Source organism: Hypomesus transpacificus, unplaced genomic scaffold, assembly GCF_021917145.1.
Source record: "Hypomesus transpacificus isolate Combined female unplaced genomic scaffold, fHypTra1 scaffold_27, whole genome shotgun sequence".
In the NCBI taxonomy this organism is placed as follows: Eukaryota; Metazoa; Chordata; class Actinopteri; order Osmeriformes; family Osmeridae; genus Hypomesus; species Hypomesus transpacificus.
The window spans coordinates 3,064,166-3,086,630 of NW_025813796.1; the positions used below are offsets into that span (position 1 = coordinate 3,064,166).

The 22,465-nt window shown below is 40.7% G+C and overlaps 1 protein-coding gene across 1 annotated transcript in view; it reads left to right on the top strand.

The window, feature by feature from the left end:
• Positions 1-21,111, top strand: part of slc12a2 (solute carrier family 12 member 2) — a 61,479-nt gene extending 40,368 nt beyond the window's left edge. Inside the window, exons 14-27 of the mRNA XM_047015016.1 lie at positions 1,036-1,191; positions 2,237-2,336; positions 3,573-3,684; positions 4,785-4,925; positions 5,348-5,454; positions 6,161-6,240; positions 6,972-7,115; positions 8,755-8,802; positions 9,734-9,856; positions 10,553-10,664; positions 11,599-11,685; positions 12,219-12,354; positions 12,774-12,841; positions 17,603-21,111. Of these exons, the coding sequence (XP_046870972.1) occupies positions 1,036-1,191; positions 2,237-2,336; positions 3,573-3,684; positions 4,785-4,925; positions 5,348-5,454; positions 6,161-6,240; positions 6,972-7,115; positions 8,755-8,802; positions 9,734-9,856; positions 10,553-10,664; positions 11,599-11,685; positions 12,219-12,354; positions 12,774-12,841; positions 17,603-17,738 (1,550 nt within the window). The 3' untranslated portion in view covers positions 17,739-21,111. The remainder of the gene's footprint in view (positions 1-1,035; positions 1,192-2,236; positions 2,337-3,572; positions 3,685-4,784; positions 4,926-5,347; positions 5,455-6,160; positions 6,241-6,971; positions 7,116-8,754; positions 8,803-9,733; positions 9,857-10,552; positions 10,665-11,598; positions 11,686-12,218; positions 12,355-12,773; positions 12,842-17,602) is intronic.
• The last annotated feature ends 1,354 nt before the right edge of the window (positions 21,112-22,465 follow it).

Consider the following 22,465-nt stretch of genomic DNA (forward strand, 5'->3'; position numbering starts at 1 on the left):
GTGCTACCATTACTAAGATTGATGCTGTCTACTTCCTTCTAGCAGTGACAGATGCTGTCTCTTAGTTGTCCTGTTTGTCACATAGTTGGGTTGTTTCATGGTGGGTCATCTTCAGTGTTAATGCATTTTAGTACATTTATGAATTTGTGAAATATTGAAAATGTATTGTATTTAGCATTTCAAATCCTGGTATCTCATGGCAGAATTTGTTTAAATATTTTTTTCCCTTTAATACCAAAGATCTTGAAGAACACCAGGTACAGATTCTTCATCCAATTCTGGCTTTTTCTGCAGCAGCTTATTCAATTACATGGACTTAAAGGGTACATGACTCAATAGGAGGGCAAAAGACACTGTTGGCTGTTTGCCTCTGGAAAATCAAACTGGCTGTTTCCATCCTGGTGTTTTATGGCCACCTAGAGCCTAGTTTCCCTGTCCCACATGCACACGTAAAAACCTGCATGGGGCAAAAATGGCGTCATTACTTTGTACCCTTTATGTCCGGTGGTTTTGGTAGTTTTTGTCATTGTGTAATAATGCACAACCAAACGGTATCCCATTGTTTACTAAAATCTGGCTAGTCTTATTTAGAACCCAATGAACAAGTTTATCCTGTAGTGGATGTAACACTATTTAATGTGTTCTAACTCATTGTTTTAATCCAAATACATATCCATGCTGTTCTAATAAGTCATTAAGCTGCATTAAGCCTTCATTTAATTACTCAGTAATTTAACTTAAAACAATGCAAGGATGCAAAATGTAACATATAAAACTTGAGTTTGTAAGTAGTTTTCAAGTATTGTCTTTTGTTAACTTGAGATATTATAGACTTTTGGTTACAACCTATGCCCCTTGATTTCATGCCACTGTTGAAATAGTCCTCGTCCAAAGAAACTCCCAGTGCGTACCGTGTTAGCCTTCGTGGTTCTAAAATGGCCTCGGAAGTTCCAGGCTGAGCTATATGGTCCGTGTTAAGTGCTTCTAATTACGCTTGTGGATGTTCCATTGTGTCACTCCCCAACCCTACTCTAGGATGGCGTCCCAGCTTTAAGTACTACAACATGTGGGTGTCCTTGGCTGGGGCTGTGCTATGCTGCGTGGTTATGTTCGTCATCAATTGGTGGGCTGCCCTGTTCACCAATGTCATAGTCATGGGCCTCTACATCTATGTCAGCTACAAGAAGCCAGGTGAGCTAAGCTTGGTATGGAATGTAGCATGGATGTCGAATATTTGTGCATTATCCTTAAATCTAAAACACTCATTACCCCATAACACTTCACGTATTCCTTTTAAACGGCAAACTCAATAACATACCCTGATGGCAATATGTACTTTTAAAACCGGATGTAACGAGACCCTAGAAGTGTTGTCGAATTAGCATAACAATTAAGATGTTGTTGTGCTGGCCAACACTACTGAAATGGATTTATAGAAAATGCAGTATTATGGAAACTGATGTCTAGTTGTCTGACAGAGTGAAAATGAACCCATAAATCAAATTCAACTTTATCCTTTATTTTGTACAATAATTACGTTGTAACTAATTGGTATATCATACAGATTTATACATATTTCTGAATCTCATCACCCTACAGCATAATATAAATAGTACTGTAGATGATCCCTGCGGTGTTTCTATAGTGATTGCATAAAGGAAAACCTAATTCTTAAGGTAAGGCAGCAGGATAATTAAGGGTTGGTTTAGATAGTTTAGTACTTGCAGGGATGATTATCCGGGCTCGTTGGGCTCATCAAACTTTTCTGCATACGGCTGGGGATCACAGTGAATGTCCCTATGGGGTCAGCTGCCCAACTGTGTCCCCAGATGGTAGGCATCCCCACACGAGGACCCAACGCTCGCTCTGTGTAAACACACCTGACCCGTTCAGGAAGACCCCAGGGGAGCACAGACTCGGATTTGAGCACAATGCATACTACATGAACACACGGTCAACAGCTACAAACACAACTTCTCACACGCACTCATTAGCAGCTCAACACATGGTTGGCATGCAGCTCAATAACACTTGTGTACACATGCACAGTTTTGACTTGCAGTACTTCCCTCAGCCACATGAATACACAGTTTGACATGCAGCTACACACACACACATTCACAGCAGCCCTTCTGACTTTTACACTACATGGAACATGGCCCTTGGCCCAATATCATAGCATGAGATTACCACCCATATAATAAGTGTGTGTGTATGTGTCTTCTCTCTATTACAGATGTGAACTGGGGCTCATCCACCCAAGCTCTGACCTATCATCAGGCTCTAACTCACAGTCTGCAACTCAGTGGAGTTGAGGACCATATCAAGAACTTCAGGTAAAACTGAGCACCATTAACGCCAACCTAAATCTCCTCAAGCTCAGCTACTTAAAGCAAGTGAAGTCACCCGCTGATCAAATACTCATTACCTAGAAATCTTGTCTCAGGGCTACAGTAGAACAATTTGCCCAAATCTCAAAAGGGTTCATGTTTGGTTCTACTTTGAATGTATGTGAGCGACTTTGATAATGGCTCCTTTGCTTAATTACGCTTCGATATGCCCAGCCAGTCGTCCCAAACATAAGGTCACTGAGCCATGCAGGTATCGGAAGGCAGTAAACTGCAGCCCAGGCAGCAGGGGATCAGGAGACTGTTATTAGTCAGCAGAGGTGGCTTTTCTCTCGCAGCATGGACCCCCTGGGCTCCAGAGTTGTGAGACAGTGGCAGATTGCATCCTTCACACTTCCGCAATTTTCCCCCTTTTCTATTCTGAATAACCTCTGTGCCATCAAATGTATTGTTTAGGTACTTTATGGACGTAAGGATTGTAGAAGTACTTATGGTTCCTTAACTTGCAGTCTTTTTGACTGTACTGTAAATCCTGTAAGCATTCTAACAATTCTCAGTTACATGGATGAGAACTCCAAATACTTCTTAAATGGGAAATTGTCAGTAACTTTAGTTAGTTTAATGATTCCCATTAAACTGCCTGACATACTAATTGGTGTATAATTGGCGCTCTGTTGGATTGAAACAATGAATACACAGGTGGTCCCCAGGTTCAATGTTTAGGAACAATGGTATTAAAAAGGAGGCTCCTCGTCGTTGTCTTCATATCAAAACCATAGCAGATGACATGAATTCTGCCCCACAGCATACGATCCTGCCATAGACATTTTCAAATGTTCGTGTATGCCACGCACACTCCAATGATGTTCCCTGGAAGTGTTCCCATGACAATACACCTTGCAGGGATTAGGGAGTGTCTGATATCGTCTTTAGAATTCCTACGTCACCGTTAGCCCTTTTCACCACCCCCTCCAACTGGCTCTTTTTTAAATCCCAGGCTCTTAACATATTTGCTTTGATGTGCGCTACTCCTAAAACATTTTGTTCCTACCGAAAGGGATAAATACATTTCTCAAGGTCATGAGAAGGCACAAGAGAAGATAAAAGCCAAGCTTTGTGTCCATGTGATTGGAGAATGATGTGCAAAAGTTGTGGACATGTGCTGTATTGGGCTTAGATATTAGCTAAATGATCAACTTATTTGCGGTTGGGTGATTGCAATAGACCCCAGTGCCTGGTGATGACCGGCTACCCAAACTCCCGCCCAGCTCTTCTCAACCTGGTCCATGCTTTCACCAAGAACGTGGGCCTCATGATCTGTGGCCATGTCCGCACGGTAAGTTCCCTTCAAAAACAATACACAATCTATTAAGCAATTTGCCGCAACACTACTTCCTAATGTTCTTCAGACATTGTTGTCAAGCTCGATACTAATGTCATTGGGATTTGTGACCGGTGATTAAAGAAGAGGAAATTGTTCTTTCAAACTCTCTTACTGAAACAATTATCAACCGCAACCAAACAGAAAAGGCTTTTAGTCCCCCCCCCCCCACACACCTCATTAGGACCCCTGTTTACTGTTGTACATTTCCCAATGCTCCCCTTAAATGATTTCTAACTTCCATTTTTTCCTGTAAAGTACAAATCCCATACTTTTAAGGACCAGAAGACAAATAAAATGACCATTCCATTAAGACTGTGTGGAGACCGTGGTGATGTAATTATTGCTCCTCCGTGTCTGCCGCATAGCACCATCTTACAGACCCTCCCTTGCCAATAGTACTGCAAGTCACCGGCATTAACCAAAAGCATATTCAGTTGGATTGATTGTGACAAGGCTTATAAACATCCCACAAATCCACTGTGCATACTGAAGACTGTGCCCTTCAGTAATGACCCCCTTCTGCCATCTCCCTCATCCCCTGTCCCTCTGTCTCTGTTCTTCCATTAGCACTAAGGGAAAAAATGAGTTTGTACTGTGACATAAGCCAAGTAAAAGTAAAAACATTCTCTCCCAATGGCAGAACAATTTCTTGGCTAAAGGTTGCATTGTACACTTAAGTACTTTTATCATAAATGACCCATGTTTCAGAAGATGCTGCTTAATTCAAGCCTTTACATTTAGCAGATGCTCTTATCCAGAGCGACTTACAGTAAGTACAGGGACATTCCCCCGAGGCAAGTAGGGTGAAGTGCCTTGCCAAAGGACACAAGGTAATTTGGCACAGACAGGATCGAATCGGCAACCTTCTGATTAACAGCCTGAGTACATAAAAGCCCTTTTACCAAATTCAGTTGGATCCGTTAACAGGATACAATCCTGCGAACAAAGCAAGCTACTTGGATGAACAGTGAGAAATGAATCCACTTGTGAATGCACCATTTTGAAACCTTTTACCTTTTCTCTACATTTTGTTATTTGTGTGTCTCCCACAGGGTTCAAGAAGGCCCAACTTCAAAGAGTTGGCCAATGACCAGGTGCGCTTCCAGCGCTGGCTTCTGAGGAATGAGACCAAGGCCTTCTACACGGCTGTGTATGCTGAGGACATACGACAGGGCACCCAATACCTGCTCCAGGTGAGATCTTTCCAGTCTCATCATCACTATCAACTCATCAACATTTCAAGTGTACTGTAATAGTATTAGAATAATTGAAATGTTGGAATTCCAAGCTAGTAAAGTCTTTGCGTTGAAGTAAACAATTACAAGAAACCAACCCACGTTATGTTGAAACAAATCCCATGGAAGGCACTGAGTACCTGAGAGCTTCTATTAAATTACCAACAATTATTCACATGAGGGTGGGAGACTGAAGGTGAAAATCAAAGAATAACCAGTGCACTGAACTGAAATCAGATTGACTCCAACACACCAAGCCAGCTTGTTTATGCTTCGAAAGTGATTTGCTTAATCTGGTGCAGAAGCATGTGAAATGGATCCAGTGGATTTTCTAAAAGTTTTTTCTTGTACTCTCTCTCTGCTCCTAATGTTTCCCAAAGGCATCTGGACTGGGTCGTCTGAGGCCCAATACTCTGGTGGTAGGCTTCAAGAATGACTGGAGGGATGGCGACATGAACAATGTGGAGACCTACATCCAAATGATCCAGTAAGTAGCAGAGGGGAAAGGGGGGGCTGGTAATGCCATCAAATCCTTTCTTCAAAAGGGTGTCCAGAGTTTTGTTTGGTTTAAAATGGTCATCCTCTTAAAACACATTTGACATGTTGTTATTAAGACATTGAGTTGATTTGCTGTGACACAGGAATAATGAGTAGTATACTTGGAGGAGCATGACTGCATACATACACACACACACACACACACCAATCTAGATCCTTTCATACCCTCAACCTTAACAAGTCACGTGAGATTATGGTCAATGGATTTAGGCAGAATCTTTTCCTGGCTAAAGTGTAGGGATTATTGTATTAGATTGGAAGGTTAGGGATGGTTCAGACCCAGCATATTAAAAGTGCTAATATGCTAAGGAATGTGCTCTTTACTTTATATCTACTGCCTATGTTTTCCAGTCCACATACAACAATGTAGTTAGTCACCATGCAGAATCTACATGTTTAGAATCTGTCTAGAGGAAATATATAGAGATTTTCTATTTTTACCTTGACCTTTGTCATGGGCCGAGTGTCATGAGCTTGTTTGTTTGTGCAAGCTTGGCTTATGCGTAAACATGTGTTTTCCAAGTGGAAAAGTACAGTTTATTGTAGCACGTCAAGACAGATGAGACCATGGTCAATGTCAAACTGCTTCCTGTGAAATACCAACAGAGATTTGATCATTTTTCTATTCTTTTCAGCGATGCCTTTGATTTCCAGTATGGTGCAGTTGTTCTCCGACTGAAGGAAGGACTTGATGTGTCCCACATTCAAGGACAAGGTACAGTACACAAATACAAACCCATTTAGTCACCCATTCATGTGTCATTTGCTTTTTGTAAACCCTACTCAAGAAAGTATGGGTAATTAATAATAAGAACAACTAATCATGATAAGGAACACATTTTGTTAGGTATCAGTAGATCATTCAAAGATAATATAAGCTGCTGTTGAATAGTTGCTTCCAAAGATAAAGACAGAGTTGGCACAGTGATCACGAATGTTTTTTGAGGTCAGTTATCAGCATTCTAATGAGAACTAGAGAGGGTACAATTTCTGGGGAAATTGTGGGGTGTGCTTGCGTCGGTTGCAGATGGGTATCACCCAATTACATGTTGGACATTATGTTTAAAGAAAGTACATTTTCACCCTATCCCCGTGCAACTGTTTTGTTTTGAATCACTCTTACTTAAAATAAGTCAAGAACAGGGTGACTTTAAATTACCACTCAAATTCACCATTAATTGTTTTCTAAAATGGCAACTGAGCCATTTCAGACAATTCCTCCCCTTCAGTCAATAAGTGCCTCCCTCTCCTAGATTCAACTTTGATAAGTTAAAGGTGGAACAGCCCTTGTTTGTCCAAATGTGTAGTCAACAAGCAAAGGAACTGTTGTTTCCCACTTAATCAAATGACAGAAAACTGCTCATGCTCTTTATGTTTATTTCACTAGACTTGCTTAAAAGCGTGTTGCTTGTCTCCATCTTTTCCTCCCTCCTTGTCCTCCCCCAGATGACCTTCTGTCCTCCCAAGAGAAGACCTCGTGTATGAAGGACGTAGTGGTGTCAATCGACATGAGCAAAGATTCTGATGGTGACTCCTCCAAGCTCTCGTCCAAGGCCACTAGCGTCCAGAACAGCCCTGCCATCCAGAAAGGTCAGGGGTCACTCTCAGAACACACACACATTGTAAATCCATATGAACATTATGTTGTACATAAACACCCAAGTACACAATACAGTACAGTAGTAATATGTATTTGTAGGTCTAAAGTAGAACGTTCTTGATGGTCTTGTGAGCGAAGGGTATAGACCAGTGTACGTCAATATGAAACAAGCGCTGAAACAAACACTTCTTTGGAATTGAAGTTTAAGTTCTACCTGTTAAACGGGATGCCTTTGTGGTGGTGGATGTAAGACAGCAGTTTAACATAATTCTTTGAATAACTTTGGATCTTTGAATGAGCTGCATCAAATCTAAGTTGTTCTGCAAGTGGGCTGGGCAGCAACCCCCCCCCCCCCCCCCCCTCCCTCCAATAAGCTGCGAGGAGAGGAAGTCTCCTTTGATCCCTTGACCCCGGCAGTCCCACTGGGCCCCGTTTGTTAGTCCAGCGCTCACAGATGGTTCCAACACTATGTATGTGTGTGAAAAGAGGGAGAATGTGTAATGAGAGTACAAACAAACAGGCCGAAGTGACTCTCCCAGAGAGTGTGCGCTTTTGCTCATGAAAGTATATTTGTGTGTGTGTATGCCTTCTACACACTGTGGCCAAACAAACAGGAAACGGTTCCCACAGTACATGACAGACAGTCTGGGAACTTCTATGATGAAACTGTATTTAGATTTACATTCAGCGTCACACTTACACTCCAGTCCTAGTTCATCGTTCCTTCTCATAAAAACTGCAGTCCCTCTCTCCTACCCTCTGGCATTTTGCTGTATGTCCAGGACCAGCAAAGCCCACAAAGCCCCACTTCTTACTGTTCACTACCATTATGCATAATGAAAACCATCATTGTATGTACTCTATTCCAGGACATATTTGGTGTAGTTGGTTTGTAATTGTGTACTAGTTGGGGGGGGGGGGGCATAGGTAGAGAATGTTGTTGGCCCATTACCAACTGACCAAACCGGCAAATAGAAGATTAATGTCATGTCGGCAATCCTCTTAACGGAAAGCAATGCTAATACGGACCCTTTATTGTTTTCTTAGAAATGTGTTCACCACCATAGTGCTTATGGATGGAGTAATTTTCCACAAAACAATTTCCTATTCTAATGTTGTAAAAAGGTAGAGCTTCACCAAACCCTTCAGTTGAATCCTTTATTGCAACAATTTAACCCGTCAAGATCTGTCATATTCCTCCATAGTCTTGGCCTCCACTTCAGACTGAACCCATTGTTTCTAGCTAATGCCCATTCACTTGGTGGGCTAATAGAATAAAAGTACTTGGAGACCCATGGATTTTAAAGCACCAAAAACATTGGCCCTGAGAACCTTTGTCTTTCTTGCGATTAGCAAATATACACTAAAGGCAATGGGAATTATAAACATCTCTGTCTTCTGTACCTTGCTGTTACCTCACAAAACCCTAAGGATGTGTGGTTTCTACCAGTGAGGCCTCATACATGGTCTCCCTGTACTACCCTAGTTAATTGGCCTCTGAGCCAGTAAACGTTAATCCAAAACAGACCTCTCATTGTAGCTCACAGTCTACATGTGTTTCTCATCACTGACAGCAGCAAAATGTTAACCCCTCCCTCCATTCATTTTAATTTTTTTACAATTATCCAGATGACGAGGATGATGGCAAAGCCCCGACGCAACCCCTGTTGAGAAAAGGCAGGCAGCCCACCTTATTGAGTTACTTTTTTCCTCTCGTGCTTTCACGCATGCACTCTCATTTCTCACTCTTCATCTTCTCATCTTGCTCTCTTTCTGTCACACGATCCCTCTGTCATCTTTCTGTCCCCCCCACCTCTCCCACTTCAGTTTTCTTGTACTAACATCCTCGCTCATACCCGTTTTTCTTGTCATCTACTAGTTTTTCCTGCCTGGCTCTGGGAATAACCTTATTGGGTTTTTTCCCCCCCACATCCTGTCCTCTTTCTATGCCGAGTGTGTTCCAGCTTCCTGTAGCTGAGCCCAGTCTGAGAAACTGTGTTGATGTGCTCAATATCATTGCAACAACGTCTTCCTCTTAAGTGTGGGTTGGCACACCCAATGTGTTTTTTTCTCTTTCTCTAAACCCTCTCGTTCCTTTGACTTCCTCTCCTGTCCTAAGTGCCTGCTTTTTCTCTCTGGAGTTGACAGTGTGTCTGCAGTGCTCTATCACTATCCTGTTCTACCACTCCTCCTCTTTTAGGTCTGTCCGTGTCGTTCTAGAGTGGATGGCTTCACTCTCTCTTTCCCTCTCAAGCAATGCCTATAGAATTTCCAGGAACTGTTGAATAGTGACACTTTGCTATCTGTTGATCTGATTGGATGTAGTACACACACCAATAGACTAAGGGAGTTCCTAACACATTCACTGGAAAGTTTACATTCCTTAACTGCTAGGCATTCTTTCCACAGTTCAATGACTAGTGTAGCTAAACAGCAACTTCCTCACATCTTTAAGATTTGCATCACTTCCAAAGGCACAAAGGGAATCATACATGAGAAATGCTACGTTAGAGTAAGAATGTCACTACTGAGTTTACTGTATTTAACATTGCACTTTTTGGTGGGTGTGCTCCTCTTGTGTGTGTGGGTGTGTTTTCTTGTCTTTCAGACAAAAAGAGCCCCACCTTACCATTGAACACAACAGATCAAAGGCTGCTGGAGGCCAGTCAGCAGTTCCAGAAGAAGCAGGTTAAGGGCACCGTGGACGTATGGTGGCTGTTTGACGATGGTGGTGAGTTAGGCCCTCTAGAGGTTACCCCATTTAAATTGGACCTTACTACCGGTTGACAACCAGTTCAAGTTCAAGTTTTTATTTGTCAGGTACACAGAACGACACAAGGTTAGACTGGGTACTGACATTCTAAGACAAGACAACGCAAGCACCTGGCATAACATATAGGTACACGGAACACAATTTACATCAATGCTAAGCTTAAATAAGTGAAACTTCCTAAATATACAGATAGCAATAAATATCGACTATACTAACCCTAATACTAAAACTTCCTAAATTACAGACAACAATAAATAGTACACTATACTAACTCTAAATGCACAAAAAACCTGTTTCAACCCTATAACCTATTCTAACCTAAGTGGAGTACAGTACAATAGTGCAAATTTGCCATTTCTACTTGGTAATTGTAATGGGAAGTGGAAGATATTCCAAAGTCCTGGCTCGAGGATTTAGATTGAGGTAGAGAAATTACCCTCACCTTGTGGTTTCTCTTGAAAAAAACACGATACACACCTAAGGACACCTCAACACAGCACCGTAGGCAAAAGCTGATGGCTATATATATTATAGTTCTCTGGGAAAACTGTCAAGATTAGGCAGAAGTCTGAAGAGCGGTACAGTATAAACCTGAACTTCCAGAACCCTCCACTGTGTCACCTGTGACCATGTCTTCCTGACTCCTCCCCCCAGGTCTGACCCTGCTCATCCCCTACCTACTGACCAATAAGAAAAGGTGGAAGGACTGCAAGATCCGCGTCTTCATTGGTGGGAAGATCAACCGGATTGACCACGACCGCAGATCGTAAGTAGCCAGGACTGGCTTCACATTCTGAGAATTCTTTTTAGTATGTTGGTAGTGATGAGATTCTGTCACCCTTCCTCCAAGACCTTGATTAGACTGTCGCATTGCCGTCCAAAAATCCTGCTTAGTCAGTGTCAGGCCACCACAGGATTATGCCCGTGCAGCACCACATTAAAGTTGCATGCTGTTTTTATATAAACCCCTGATCCGTATGCAGATTCAGTATTTGCAATCAGAGGCATGTTTGTCTCTTTTAAAATAATTCTGTGTTTGTCTCTCATTCTCTCTCTCCATATTATTAGCCCACATGGTAGTATTGTCTAACAAATGTCTGTCTTCCCCTCTGTCATTGTCCCTCCCAGCTGCCTCCTGCCTCCCTTTGTTAGCTAAAATTAGCACGAGCAATGCAAACCTTTTATCATCGTGTGTGTGTGTAATCACAAAGCCATATGCTGTGGTCTATAATGTGTCTGAGCTGACTAGCAGCTCCTAACCAGACATTTCATCACTGATTTAAAATTGGATTGTTCGGGAACGTTCTACGGCTGCCGCATCGTCATATCTTCTCCCTCCACACAGGCTGTCGAGGATTAGATATCCCTTTGATAAATCTGTCCTTATTTCCTGTGGGGGGGGGGGGGGATTCGAGAAGTTCTTTGTCATTTCCCTGGGCTTTATCTTCAAAGAAAGCTAGAATACCTAACATAAGAGAATCCACTTAAAATGTAAAGATGTTAGGTTTTTACCCAGCTGCAAAAGTTTCAATTTTGCACACACCTGTGCGCACGGCTACTTCAAACAAACCCCCTTTCAGGCTGGCATCTTGTGCCCCTGGAAGTGGCTGGAGGCTGCTATCTCCCAAATGCTCCTTGGATGGAGAGTGGTTTGGAAGGAACTTTGTGTGTTTATGGCTTTGTTTGTTCTCGTCCTCTAGAATGGCAACCCTACTTAGCAAGTTCAGGATAGACTTCTCTGATATCACAGTTCTTGGAGACATCAACACCAAACCCGCCAAGGAGAAGTAAGTTGGTTTTTGTGATCGAAAAAGAGTGCTTAAAGTCTTTATTTCATTACTTGTGTTTATTTTCCCCCAGTAATAAATCATCTTGAACCTGTATGGGTTATAAGGAATGCAAAAGTTTAATTGCATTTAACTGCTAGTCACCATGTGTCTACCCATTTAAATGCTTCCGGGAAAGTATTTAATTACATTCTCGGATATGATTAGGAATGAGAATTGGTGGGATTTGGGCCCAATTTGTCCGATATTAGCAATGAGCATAAAATACAACATTTATCATACAATTGAGGTTATTAGCAGGTGGGTGCCATTGCGGCCCAATTAGCAATCGGCTGAAATGCAATGTTTAACTACACAAGGTTGATCGGAACATGCTATATATAAAGAGAATTATATTCCTTTTTCCTTTCCTTGGAGTACCTGATGTGTGATATAACGTATAAATGCATCCTTAATGCCAGAAACCATCGACAGATCAACATGAACTCTGCATCTTCGAGTGTCATAACGCATCTATCTTCTGTTATGTCCAGCGTGACTACTTTTGAGGAGATGATTGAGCCATTCCGGCTGAAGGAGGATGACATGGAGCAGGAGGCGGCGGAGAGGCTGAAGAACAGCGAGCCCTGGAGGATCACTGACAACGAGCTGGAGCTCTACAGGGCCAAGGTCAGCCAGCCATGGGGATGTTGGAAAATCTCAAATTTCGCAAATATATTTCAATAAGGAGTCTGGGGTTACTTTTACTCAATGGTTAAGGCAGAGGGGGTCACGCAGTAACAATATTTTTTGGAAACAACCGATCTGACAAGCTTGTTTAGACAATCATAGGGAGCCTTCACCGTGCCGTGTATACCCATCTAGTCCTGTTGGTTCTGTAAAAATGCACGTGTGGAAAAAGGACGCAAGCGTTTATAGACAAGCTGGTCCCTGTATGGACCAGCTTGTAAATGGAGTGGCATTTATTGGGGGGGGGGAGAATGGGTCCCAGTCTACAATGAAGCTGATCTCAGCACTGCTTTAGATGGTTATATTGCCAAATTGACACCACTGGTATCTAACTGGACCGTTTTGTTTTGGCTCCACAGACTAATCGCCAGGTCCGACTCAACGAACTACTGAAGGAGCACTCGAGCACAGCCAACCTTATTGTCATGTAAGTTCATTGACCGGCCCTTATTCAGGCGATGTTTGTTTGTGAGAGGTATAATTATTGGTTTATGCGTGTGACACAGCCATACCATTGCATCTGATGCCATTAGGGCTTTGACCCCTAGCAGTCTGCAGATGTGGGAAAGGTCTCGCATTTCTGTAAATACAGGCGCCAATTGAAAAATCTGGCTTTTGTGTAAATGTAGAAGCTCGTAGCCCACCACAGACACAAGCATATGTCAAGCTACAGCTGTGCACTCCACCATTCCCATAAGTTACCTCCTCTTCTTTCCATACACACACACACACACACAGCATCCTCAACTCTCCATGCCCTTCCTTATCCAGTGGGGCTGAGGGTTAATTGTGCATTGTGCACGTCTACCTCGGGCTCGACTCCCCTTGCCCAATCCACAATACACAGTATGAACCTCTTACCGCCCCACCCACTGATACCACCCACTGCTGCCATGCTCAGCCAAGTATTATTTAATCTTATCCACCAGCCACAGACTGATGGTCTCCCATGGTACCCTGCTATTGACCTTCAAATCCATCTCACACTACAGTATGTGACATCCATACTAGATTTGAAATGGGATCTTTTTTTAATCAGTATTGGTGGGATTCTGCTCTGGTGTGAATTAGGGGTGCAGAATATATCGACTCAATATCGTTTTTGCAATATCAATATCGAAAATGTCCCGAAAAGTATGCAATGCATTTTTGTTTTGTGGAGAGATGCAGGTGCGGCTTTAGGCACGGGCAGACCGGCATTTTTTCATGTCACGTGGGGGGGCGCACGAGCATAAAAAAAATAAAAATCTCTGCGCGGTTTTCTCGTATTTATCATTTCAGTTTGTGGGGAATTGGCATATTGGCGCCCCCTTCAGGCAGCTGCAGGCACGCCTGCTTGCTGAGACTGTGCCGTGCAGCATTTAGTAGTAGTAGTTGCGGTGCTCGTTCTGTGGGCTGTCGGGGGGCGGCCGACGGGGGGGGTGCAAGTGATAAACTCGCCCTGGGCGCACAATGTACTGGGACCGCCACTGGAGAGATGCGCCGGGGGCTATGTGTTGTGATCAATTTAGAGCCTCGTATTTCATTGGCCAGTTGCTGTCACACGCACACTCCGACAGCGCGAGTGAAGAGGGAGATCGAACTGCGAATCGAGTGTGTGGAGCAAAAGGAAAGACTCAACACAACCTTTTTTCTCACCTCAAAAAACAACAACCAGACACTGTACAATGAATGCACAGTAATATCCCATAAAAATCTGCCACAGTTAATACACCAGAGCTAGCAAAGCAAACATCGCTAGTGAGTGCTTTTGCTTAGCCTGACGTTATCATACTCATAATTCTAGTCAGACTATGAGTCTGAGAACTCTCCGTTGGGCTGTGAGTATGGTGCGTGTTTCAACCGAACTCGTAAAACAAATGCCTCTTCGCTCAATTGGATAGACCAACAACCAATCAGAGCAACGTAATATGTTGTTTGCTGAAAACGAATTCAACCCAAGCACCCTTTGGTGATGTGGTTGATTACGTTACTGTTGATCATCTGTCCAGCATCGTATAAATCCCGACTTGACAATTTTATTGGTCCGAACATCTCCTGTTCGGACATAGTTTTCCCCCAACCGAGGTTCCACAACCAAATGTTTTTGTGGGCGGGGCTAAGTTGGGCTGATGGCCTACTAACTACAACAAGAGCTCCAAGAGACATAACGAAATCACCAATGCTGTAACACTATTTGGCCAAGACATGATGCCTGTTTATACAGGCGATAAAGAATGCTTCAAGAAGCTTCTGAATGAACTGGATTAAAGATACCAAATCCCATCCCGATATTTGTTATACTGAAAACTGCATTCGAAGATTCCACACCGTTTCATTCTACTTTACTGCGGCGAATATGGAAAGGAAATCTTTTTCATAATCACGTTGTGAATGTAAATGTAAGTTTAACTACTAGGCTGCATCAATAACTTCTCAGCAAGTTATTTTTAAGTTTAACAGCCTTCATTGATCAGTAGTTTGTGGCTGCTGCAGCACAAGAGCAGGCAACAGGGTTGCCAGGTCTGTGTGACAAAACCAGCCTAATGACCAACCAAAACCAGCCCAATATCAGAACTAAAAATATGCCCCTGTCAAACCATATACACTGCTTTTAAAGTCCAATAGCATTGCTATCGTTGCCCAATGTATTGTAATATCTACAAAGTAACACCAAACGTTACGTATGCCAGGATTAAAAGCAGTTTTCTCAGGAGAGTGAGATCATTAGGCACGTGTGCACATGCACAGTGCTTGTGTGTCTGTGGGCGTGTCCCGTGTACTTGCTGATCTGGAGTCAGTTTGGTAGGATTTGGGTATAAATCATTTCATTTGAAATATGGATTTTTATTTAAAGATATTTATATAATTTGCATGCAAAATAGGTCTGCCCGAACCAGTGGACAAAAAATTCAACCCACGACAACACTTCAAAAGTAGCCAAATTCCGCTGAAAAAACGCGGACCTGGCAACACTGGCAGGCAAACTGAGGATTTGATTTAACATGGCTTGAAAATCTTGCTAGCTAACATGTCCAAAAACTGTTGAAAAACAGTTTTTCAGAAGTAATCATATACTTTTTGTATATTACAATCAAGTTTAACTATACAAAACATTATTATTATAATAATGTTATGACAATCATATTTTCGATCTTTTTTGGCTTATAGCCAACAATGAGCGGCTGCGACATCTAGGTTGCCACATTGTGGTCATATAAGGGACACCTTGGCTGTGGCCAATGTCGGGGGGAAATATTTAAGCGGGGGTCTGTGGGTTGTCCCCCAGGAGATTTTGGGTGTGAAATACTTCATTTCCTGCATTTTGGTGATTGTTTTCTTAACCAAATTGTGCTTTTTATGCATCAACTTAAATTCCTCTGCCACTCTAAACATAAAATTAATGCAGAGCTGCATCTATTATATTAAAGATGCCCTAAATTCTTGATCTTGACTACATGTAGCAGACGCTCTTATCCAGAGAACTTACAGTAAGCACAGGGACATTCCCCCCGAGTAAGGAGGGTGAAGCGCTTTGCCTAAGGACACAACGTCAATTTGGATGGCCTGGAATCGAACCAATGACCTCCTGATTAATAGCCCAACGCCCTAACTGCTCAGCCATCTGACCCCCAGTTTAGTTATGACTAAACATTAATAAACTGGCATCTGTGCAATTTGAAGAGTTTTCTTTCACAATCCTATACTGAATCCTATACTGAATCCTATACTGGAAGTCTACTGTTGAACAAAATATGAATCACAGTAAAGTATTTTGTAGATTTTTTTTTTGTGGGGGTTTAAGGATTAAAGCACCAGATCCTGGACATGTGCAATATGTTTGGTCTGGCAAAATTAACTATTTAGTTTGGAAGAAGCAAGAAACCATTGATAAATTCAGAAATAGCAAATGAGCTGGTAGACCACCAAAAAAAAAACTATGATGGATATTTAATTTATTTGTGAAAATTAAATTAACAATACAATTAGTTTTGAAGATAAATGCATTAAGTTCAGAATATTTTTTGCTGTCAAGCCGATCAGAACAACTGTTATAAGAGCAGGGCTCCTTCAAGAGATTGAGGCATTCTAATTGATTATTAGAATGCCAAGTCATTACAATCATCATCGACCAGCTACACATGGGACTATCTTATTTTGATTATTAGAATGACAGGCAGTCACTGTCACTCAACGTCATTGTTACCATTTCTCATGAAACTCTTGGTTTTATTATATTATTTCTCATGTAGCAGCATGTGAAAACATAACGTAAGCATTAGAGTAGGTTTAGCATGAAAATACAGTACATATTGCGTCCCGTATTGACCCAGTACAGTACAACGTAAATTGTATTGTTCAATACGGGACGGTCCCGTATTATACAGGACGGGTGGCAACCCTAGCAACATCCGACGGATTCTTGCAGACCGTCACACATGTTTAAGAATATCGACATGAATATCAATATCGCAATATTCATGCTCAGTATTGCAATATCACATTTTGTCAATATCTTGCAACCCTAGTGTGAATGCACCATGAGTTATGTATTAATATAGGTCACCATAATGAGTGTTTTTCTTTTTTTCCATAGGCATTCTTTCATAATTTAGTTTCATTTGTTCTTTTAACACTAAGGCTATTATTGTAGGTAAATATACATTGTGTTTTTAATACCCGAGTATTAAACATTTAAGGATGTATCCTTGTTGAGTAATACAGGGATGTTCAGCTACCTTTTGTAACAGCCTTACAGGGCATGCAGTATTCATGATGTAACCAGAGTGTGCCCATTGAACTGTAGGTGCCAGCTTGACTCCTGACTCAACAGGAGAAGAGACGGGCATATTGTGTTCAGAAGTGTCGGTCACAACATAAACAATCACATGGGTAGACAGGGTTTTTTAGAATACTGTGCTGGATGTGGGGATTAAACTGGTTGTGTCAAACAACCTGGATTGGCCTGGCAGTGTGGCACCGTCTGGTTATTTTGTAATAGTTAATGCTAAGTGAAAATGAATTTGTTTTTTAATTGTATTTTTCTGCATAACACTAAACGTTGTTTCAATAGCAGGATTGCAGGCATTCTTAGACAGAAATGGGGGGTTATGGTAATGACCTGGGCCATCAGTATAAACGAACTCTGTAAAATATTTTTGTCTTTCCATCTAACTTCCCCTTCCTTTTTCTTCTGGACCTCCAACAGGAGCATGCCCTTGGCCAGGAAGGGAACCGTGTCCAGTGCTCTTTACATGTCCTGGCTGGAGACTCTGTCCAAGGACCTCCCCCCTATCCTCCTGGTCCGCGGCAACCACCAGAGCGTCCTCACCTTTTACTCTTAAACACACACACACACGCACGTTCTCCCTCTGGGACCACCCACACCTACTATCCCAGTTCCAGCTTTAACTTATATGCACCACAAACACACTCCATTGAAGATAAATACAGGTAGCCATTGATGTGAGTAATGAAGATGATGATATTAATAATGATTAAAGAAATGTTGCCCCACTTTCCCCATGTGTGAAAAGGGGAATGTGGGTGAAGTTAGTTAACCCCCTCACTGATAAAATATATATATATATTTGTTTTATGGTGGTTGTAGAAGGTGGGGTTCGTTTTTGCACCCCTCAGCTATTTGATCTCCAATACTCCAATAATTTATCTGGCATGAAAGCACCTATACACTGAGTTGACATACCAATTATTATTAATATATTTATTCATGTATTCAGATCTGTTACTCTAAGTTAAGTGCTTTTTTAATAGCAATAATCACCCTTTTTTCCCTTGTTTGTCAGGAGAGAACCATGCAGAATTCTTTTCAACACCTTTTATAGAATTATGGATGTGCCTTCCAAATGAATCAAATTTAATTACACTCTCCCCAGATATTGCCAGGATGAAATACACATAAATGGATAGTTATTTGTTATTGGTTTTTCCTTTATCTTTTATTTTATTTTACTCAAGTTAATTGTATAAAATTAGCAAGGCTTGCTGACTTGATGGCAACTCTGATGGTTCACTTGATGGAAACAGCTTTTTTCTTTCTCTTAACTAGTTGGTTTCTTTACTGGGCCTTGGTTTGTAATTTAGTTTAATAAAGATATTTTAAGTCTTCCTTAAAGCTGTAAAATAAAATGTGCAGTGCTTCTGCTATCTTGAAAATAGAAAATATAATTTCAAATTGCAATGTCCCCAGAATTGCATTTTTGTAGAACTGAAAGTACCATCCTGAGCTAATTATCTTAATTTAATATTTTAAAATTTAATAAAATTTTAATTGCCAGTTGCCTTCTACAGCTGCTAGCACAAGTGTTTTTAATAAAACTAAAGAATGCCCCATTATCTTATGCCACCTGAATTCACAAGTTTGGATTGAACTTCATGTCCCTTCATTGAAGTGACTCTAAAAACTGGTATAGACCTTCAGCCAGCCTATTTAAGACCATGCCTTAATGCTTGTAGTGTTGATTGTCCTTTTTATTTTTATTATAAGCCATACTGGTTGGATGATTGAACTAATTAGTATACTAAAGCTAGCTATGAAGGAGTAGAGCAGAAATGGAATGTAATGTCAGTCTTTATCCAGTATTTTGTAATCAACTGTATATGCATGTACTTCACATGTACTGTATAAACCATCATTATTTTGTCTTCATTTCACCCCCATTAGTGTGTTACAATAGCGCAGACTGGAATTTGTGCTTGCTGCAGGTTAGGCCATTGCTCAGAAAGTGCTGATTCGTGTTGATGCCTTTTTTGTCAGCGGAGTGGCATTAACTCATTCTACAACAAACAAAGGTCCGGGACATATAATAAGCTTGACCATTTGCCTGTCGGTCTATTTGTCTGCCAGCCAGATGTACCTAGTTGTTAAAATAATTGGAGGGGGTGCAAGTGGGAGCTATGGATAAGCATGTTTTGAAGTGGATACACATTTTTACCTCTATGCAGTTGAGCTACTGTTTGAGTACTTCTGATTTTAAATACCAATTTTTCATTTATATTAAAGGTAAATTCACTTCACACTCAAGTTGGACCATTTAGGCTAGTTAAAATGTGTCTGCACAATTAAATCCTGGTTTTTAAAGAACTAGTAGGGCCTTTCTCACAGGGCTGCAAAGGGTCCAAAGGAGGAGGCTATGGTAATGTCCTTTTCAAGGTGTTTTTAAGAATAGCCACTGCCATCAAACTACTGGATCAAAACAGGGTCATTTCTGTTCATAATGCACATGCCTTACACGCTGTCCATAGGTCAAATACTGTACGTCAAATATATTGTCATCCAATTCTTACCTAGTCCCCATTTATGCAATTTCTAAAGAAGAATGTGACTCTGGCGCACGGTTTCAGTTGAATGTAAATCTGATCAACACATAGTGGCCGATTAACTTGGGGATACAGTCTTAACATCTGCAGAGTTTCTATTTTTATTTAACTTCTGCTGTGCGGGTTTCCTCATCTTGACACACTACAGCCGTTTCCATTTCAACTCCACATGGAAAATGCTTTGTATTTCAGGTTAATGTGTGATTAACACAGACATAACTGCATCTCCCCATCCATTATGTGGAAAATGAATATGGCATTATGAACGACTGTGTGTGTGTGTACACACATACACACTAGTGTATCAAAATATTATTTTAAGTTTGTGCAAAGCATGCAATTGGTTATCATTTTGTAATGGGTTGAGTGGGATTGTAACAGCTTTTTAGATTCCAGATGGTGCAGTCTTACTAACTGATCTGTTCAGTGTGAAATATTCCCTCAGTTTCTCTTACAAAGCAACAATGTTACATAAAAAAACGGGTTACTCTGCATCTCTTTATATCTATATACATATATATATATACATACAAAAAGTTAGGGTGTCTTTGTCTAACCCTAAGATGACACATAAACAAATATTTCCGTTGATATGTTACAACCAAATAATGTGTTTGTGGGTGGGTGTTTTTCTGTTGCTGTATAGTCACACATTTAGAATGTGGGGGTTGTAAGAAGTCTCAATACTGTAGCCTTCCCCCCCACCAAAATCTATTTAGCTGACCTGACACTACTGTGCTCTGTTTAAGAGACCAACAATGTTGTCTACTTATTTCCACAATGCTATGTTCATACGTCTTCATCCTATGTATTTGTAGCCAAAGCCCCTCTTCCCTCTCCTCACTTCCATCTGTTGTGAATTGTGAGCCATGACTATAAATGAAGAGAAGTAATGGTCAAACTCATGACCAAACAATCCCCTTAGTTCACACTGTAAACGTTTGAAAAAACTAACCTGTAAATAAACGTAGTGGTCTAACAAGATAAATTAAGGGAGTGGAATATTAATGGCAAACTAATATGGAGAAATATTTATTTTAGTTTAGGAATTTCTCCAAGTTTCAATTTTCTTTTTGTTTGGTTTTAAGTTAATTTGCATGTAATTTTTTTTCTTCTATTTTGATCTTTAGAAATTGTCTTTTGGTTTCTTTTTTCAGTCTGTACATTTCTATCTTTTATATGCCTTCAAAGAAAAGCTGTGTTGACAAAAGCAGTTCAACGGGATTTACCCAGCTAGTTGAAACAGTAATGTTTTGATATACTGTACTGTTAACTGTCACAGATATGCTTTTTTCTAACATTTTAACATTTAAGGTTATTAATACTTTGTATATCTTTATTGCAATAAATAAATCAAATAAATACATTTTGATTGAAGCACCTGGGATTTTATTTTCCAATTATTGCCAATATAGTAAATTGTACAGTAGTACATAAGTAGCTTTCACGAATAGCTTCTGTCAGGAAATGCACCTTTTAACCACCAACTGATCATTTTCATTGTGAACAAGCTCAGTCTACTGATGTGGCTCATCAAAACAATATTTACTTAAGGGCTTTGGGATTCTAGGTTTTAAAATTGGGCGTGCAAAGGGTAGTGAATTATTAATTTTTTGCTTAAAAAAAACATGCTCAAAATTAATAGTAGATCTTAATATTTTAAAATTGCAGATCTTAAAAATTTTAATTAATCATTAGAGTACAACAAACTGACAGAACATACAACTCTGACATCACTTACAAATGTTCTAAAATCATTTAATCGTTTTTTTTTTTACATTAATTTAAAAATGTACATTTTTTCATCCCAACAGTAGGGGTTGCAAATGCACCCACGGTAAAATAGCCTATGCTGAAGGGGTATCCATTTATGTAGTCACAAGTTCAAAATACAGTGACACAAGTTAATAGTTATAATCGGTTTCCTTTGTCAGTAAATGGTTTTCACAAACCTTTTATAAAGAAAGGAAATGCAATATGTCAGTCCTCTCATCAAGGCAGGTCTTTAGTTAGGACGTCACTTCCTCATTCAGTGATTTGGGTAACACTGAACTTGGGTCACTAACCCAAGTAAATGGTGACAAGTAAATGTTAAATCCTGTCAAGGTGCTTTTTGCTGCCACATTGAATTGCTATTTGAATAAGGAAATTGGAAATATGCAATGCATGTATTAAGATTTCATTTAAAATGGTATTCAAAATCATTCTAACTGAATTTGGATTGCATTGCCACTATGCACATTGCCTGCTAATTTAAGCTAATATATTGTCACACATCACCCAACTATAACAGTTACAAACCTCACACAAACCAAGGAAGAGCTTTGTTCTTCTCTCTAATAAAGATCATTATTGGAGGCTTTAGCGTGCATGTCAAGATGATGCTTAAGCTGGCCAGCTGAGCTGCTCTTTGAAGCGGCCTGTGTGTTATCCCCCTCATTAAACTGCAATTGTTTGACCATTGCCCAAGCCCTTCAAAGATTAGAATGCAGAGCTAACGGTTTTCATTCCAGATCTGTCCCAAATGCCCCTATCCCATTACTGAAAAATCCAATCCGCCAACAAACTGGTAAGCAACGTTTTTATGCATTATATACATATGGCCTATACCTAGGCCTACAGGCTACATTGCAGGCTGTGGCGTGAAACTTCAGGTATATCGTTTTCATTCATGGTGTTGCCTGACTTTTGTAGTTTAAAAGGGTGTTTTGTAATTTCATGGAACGTCATT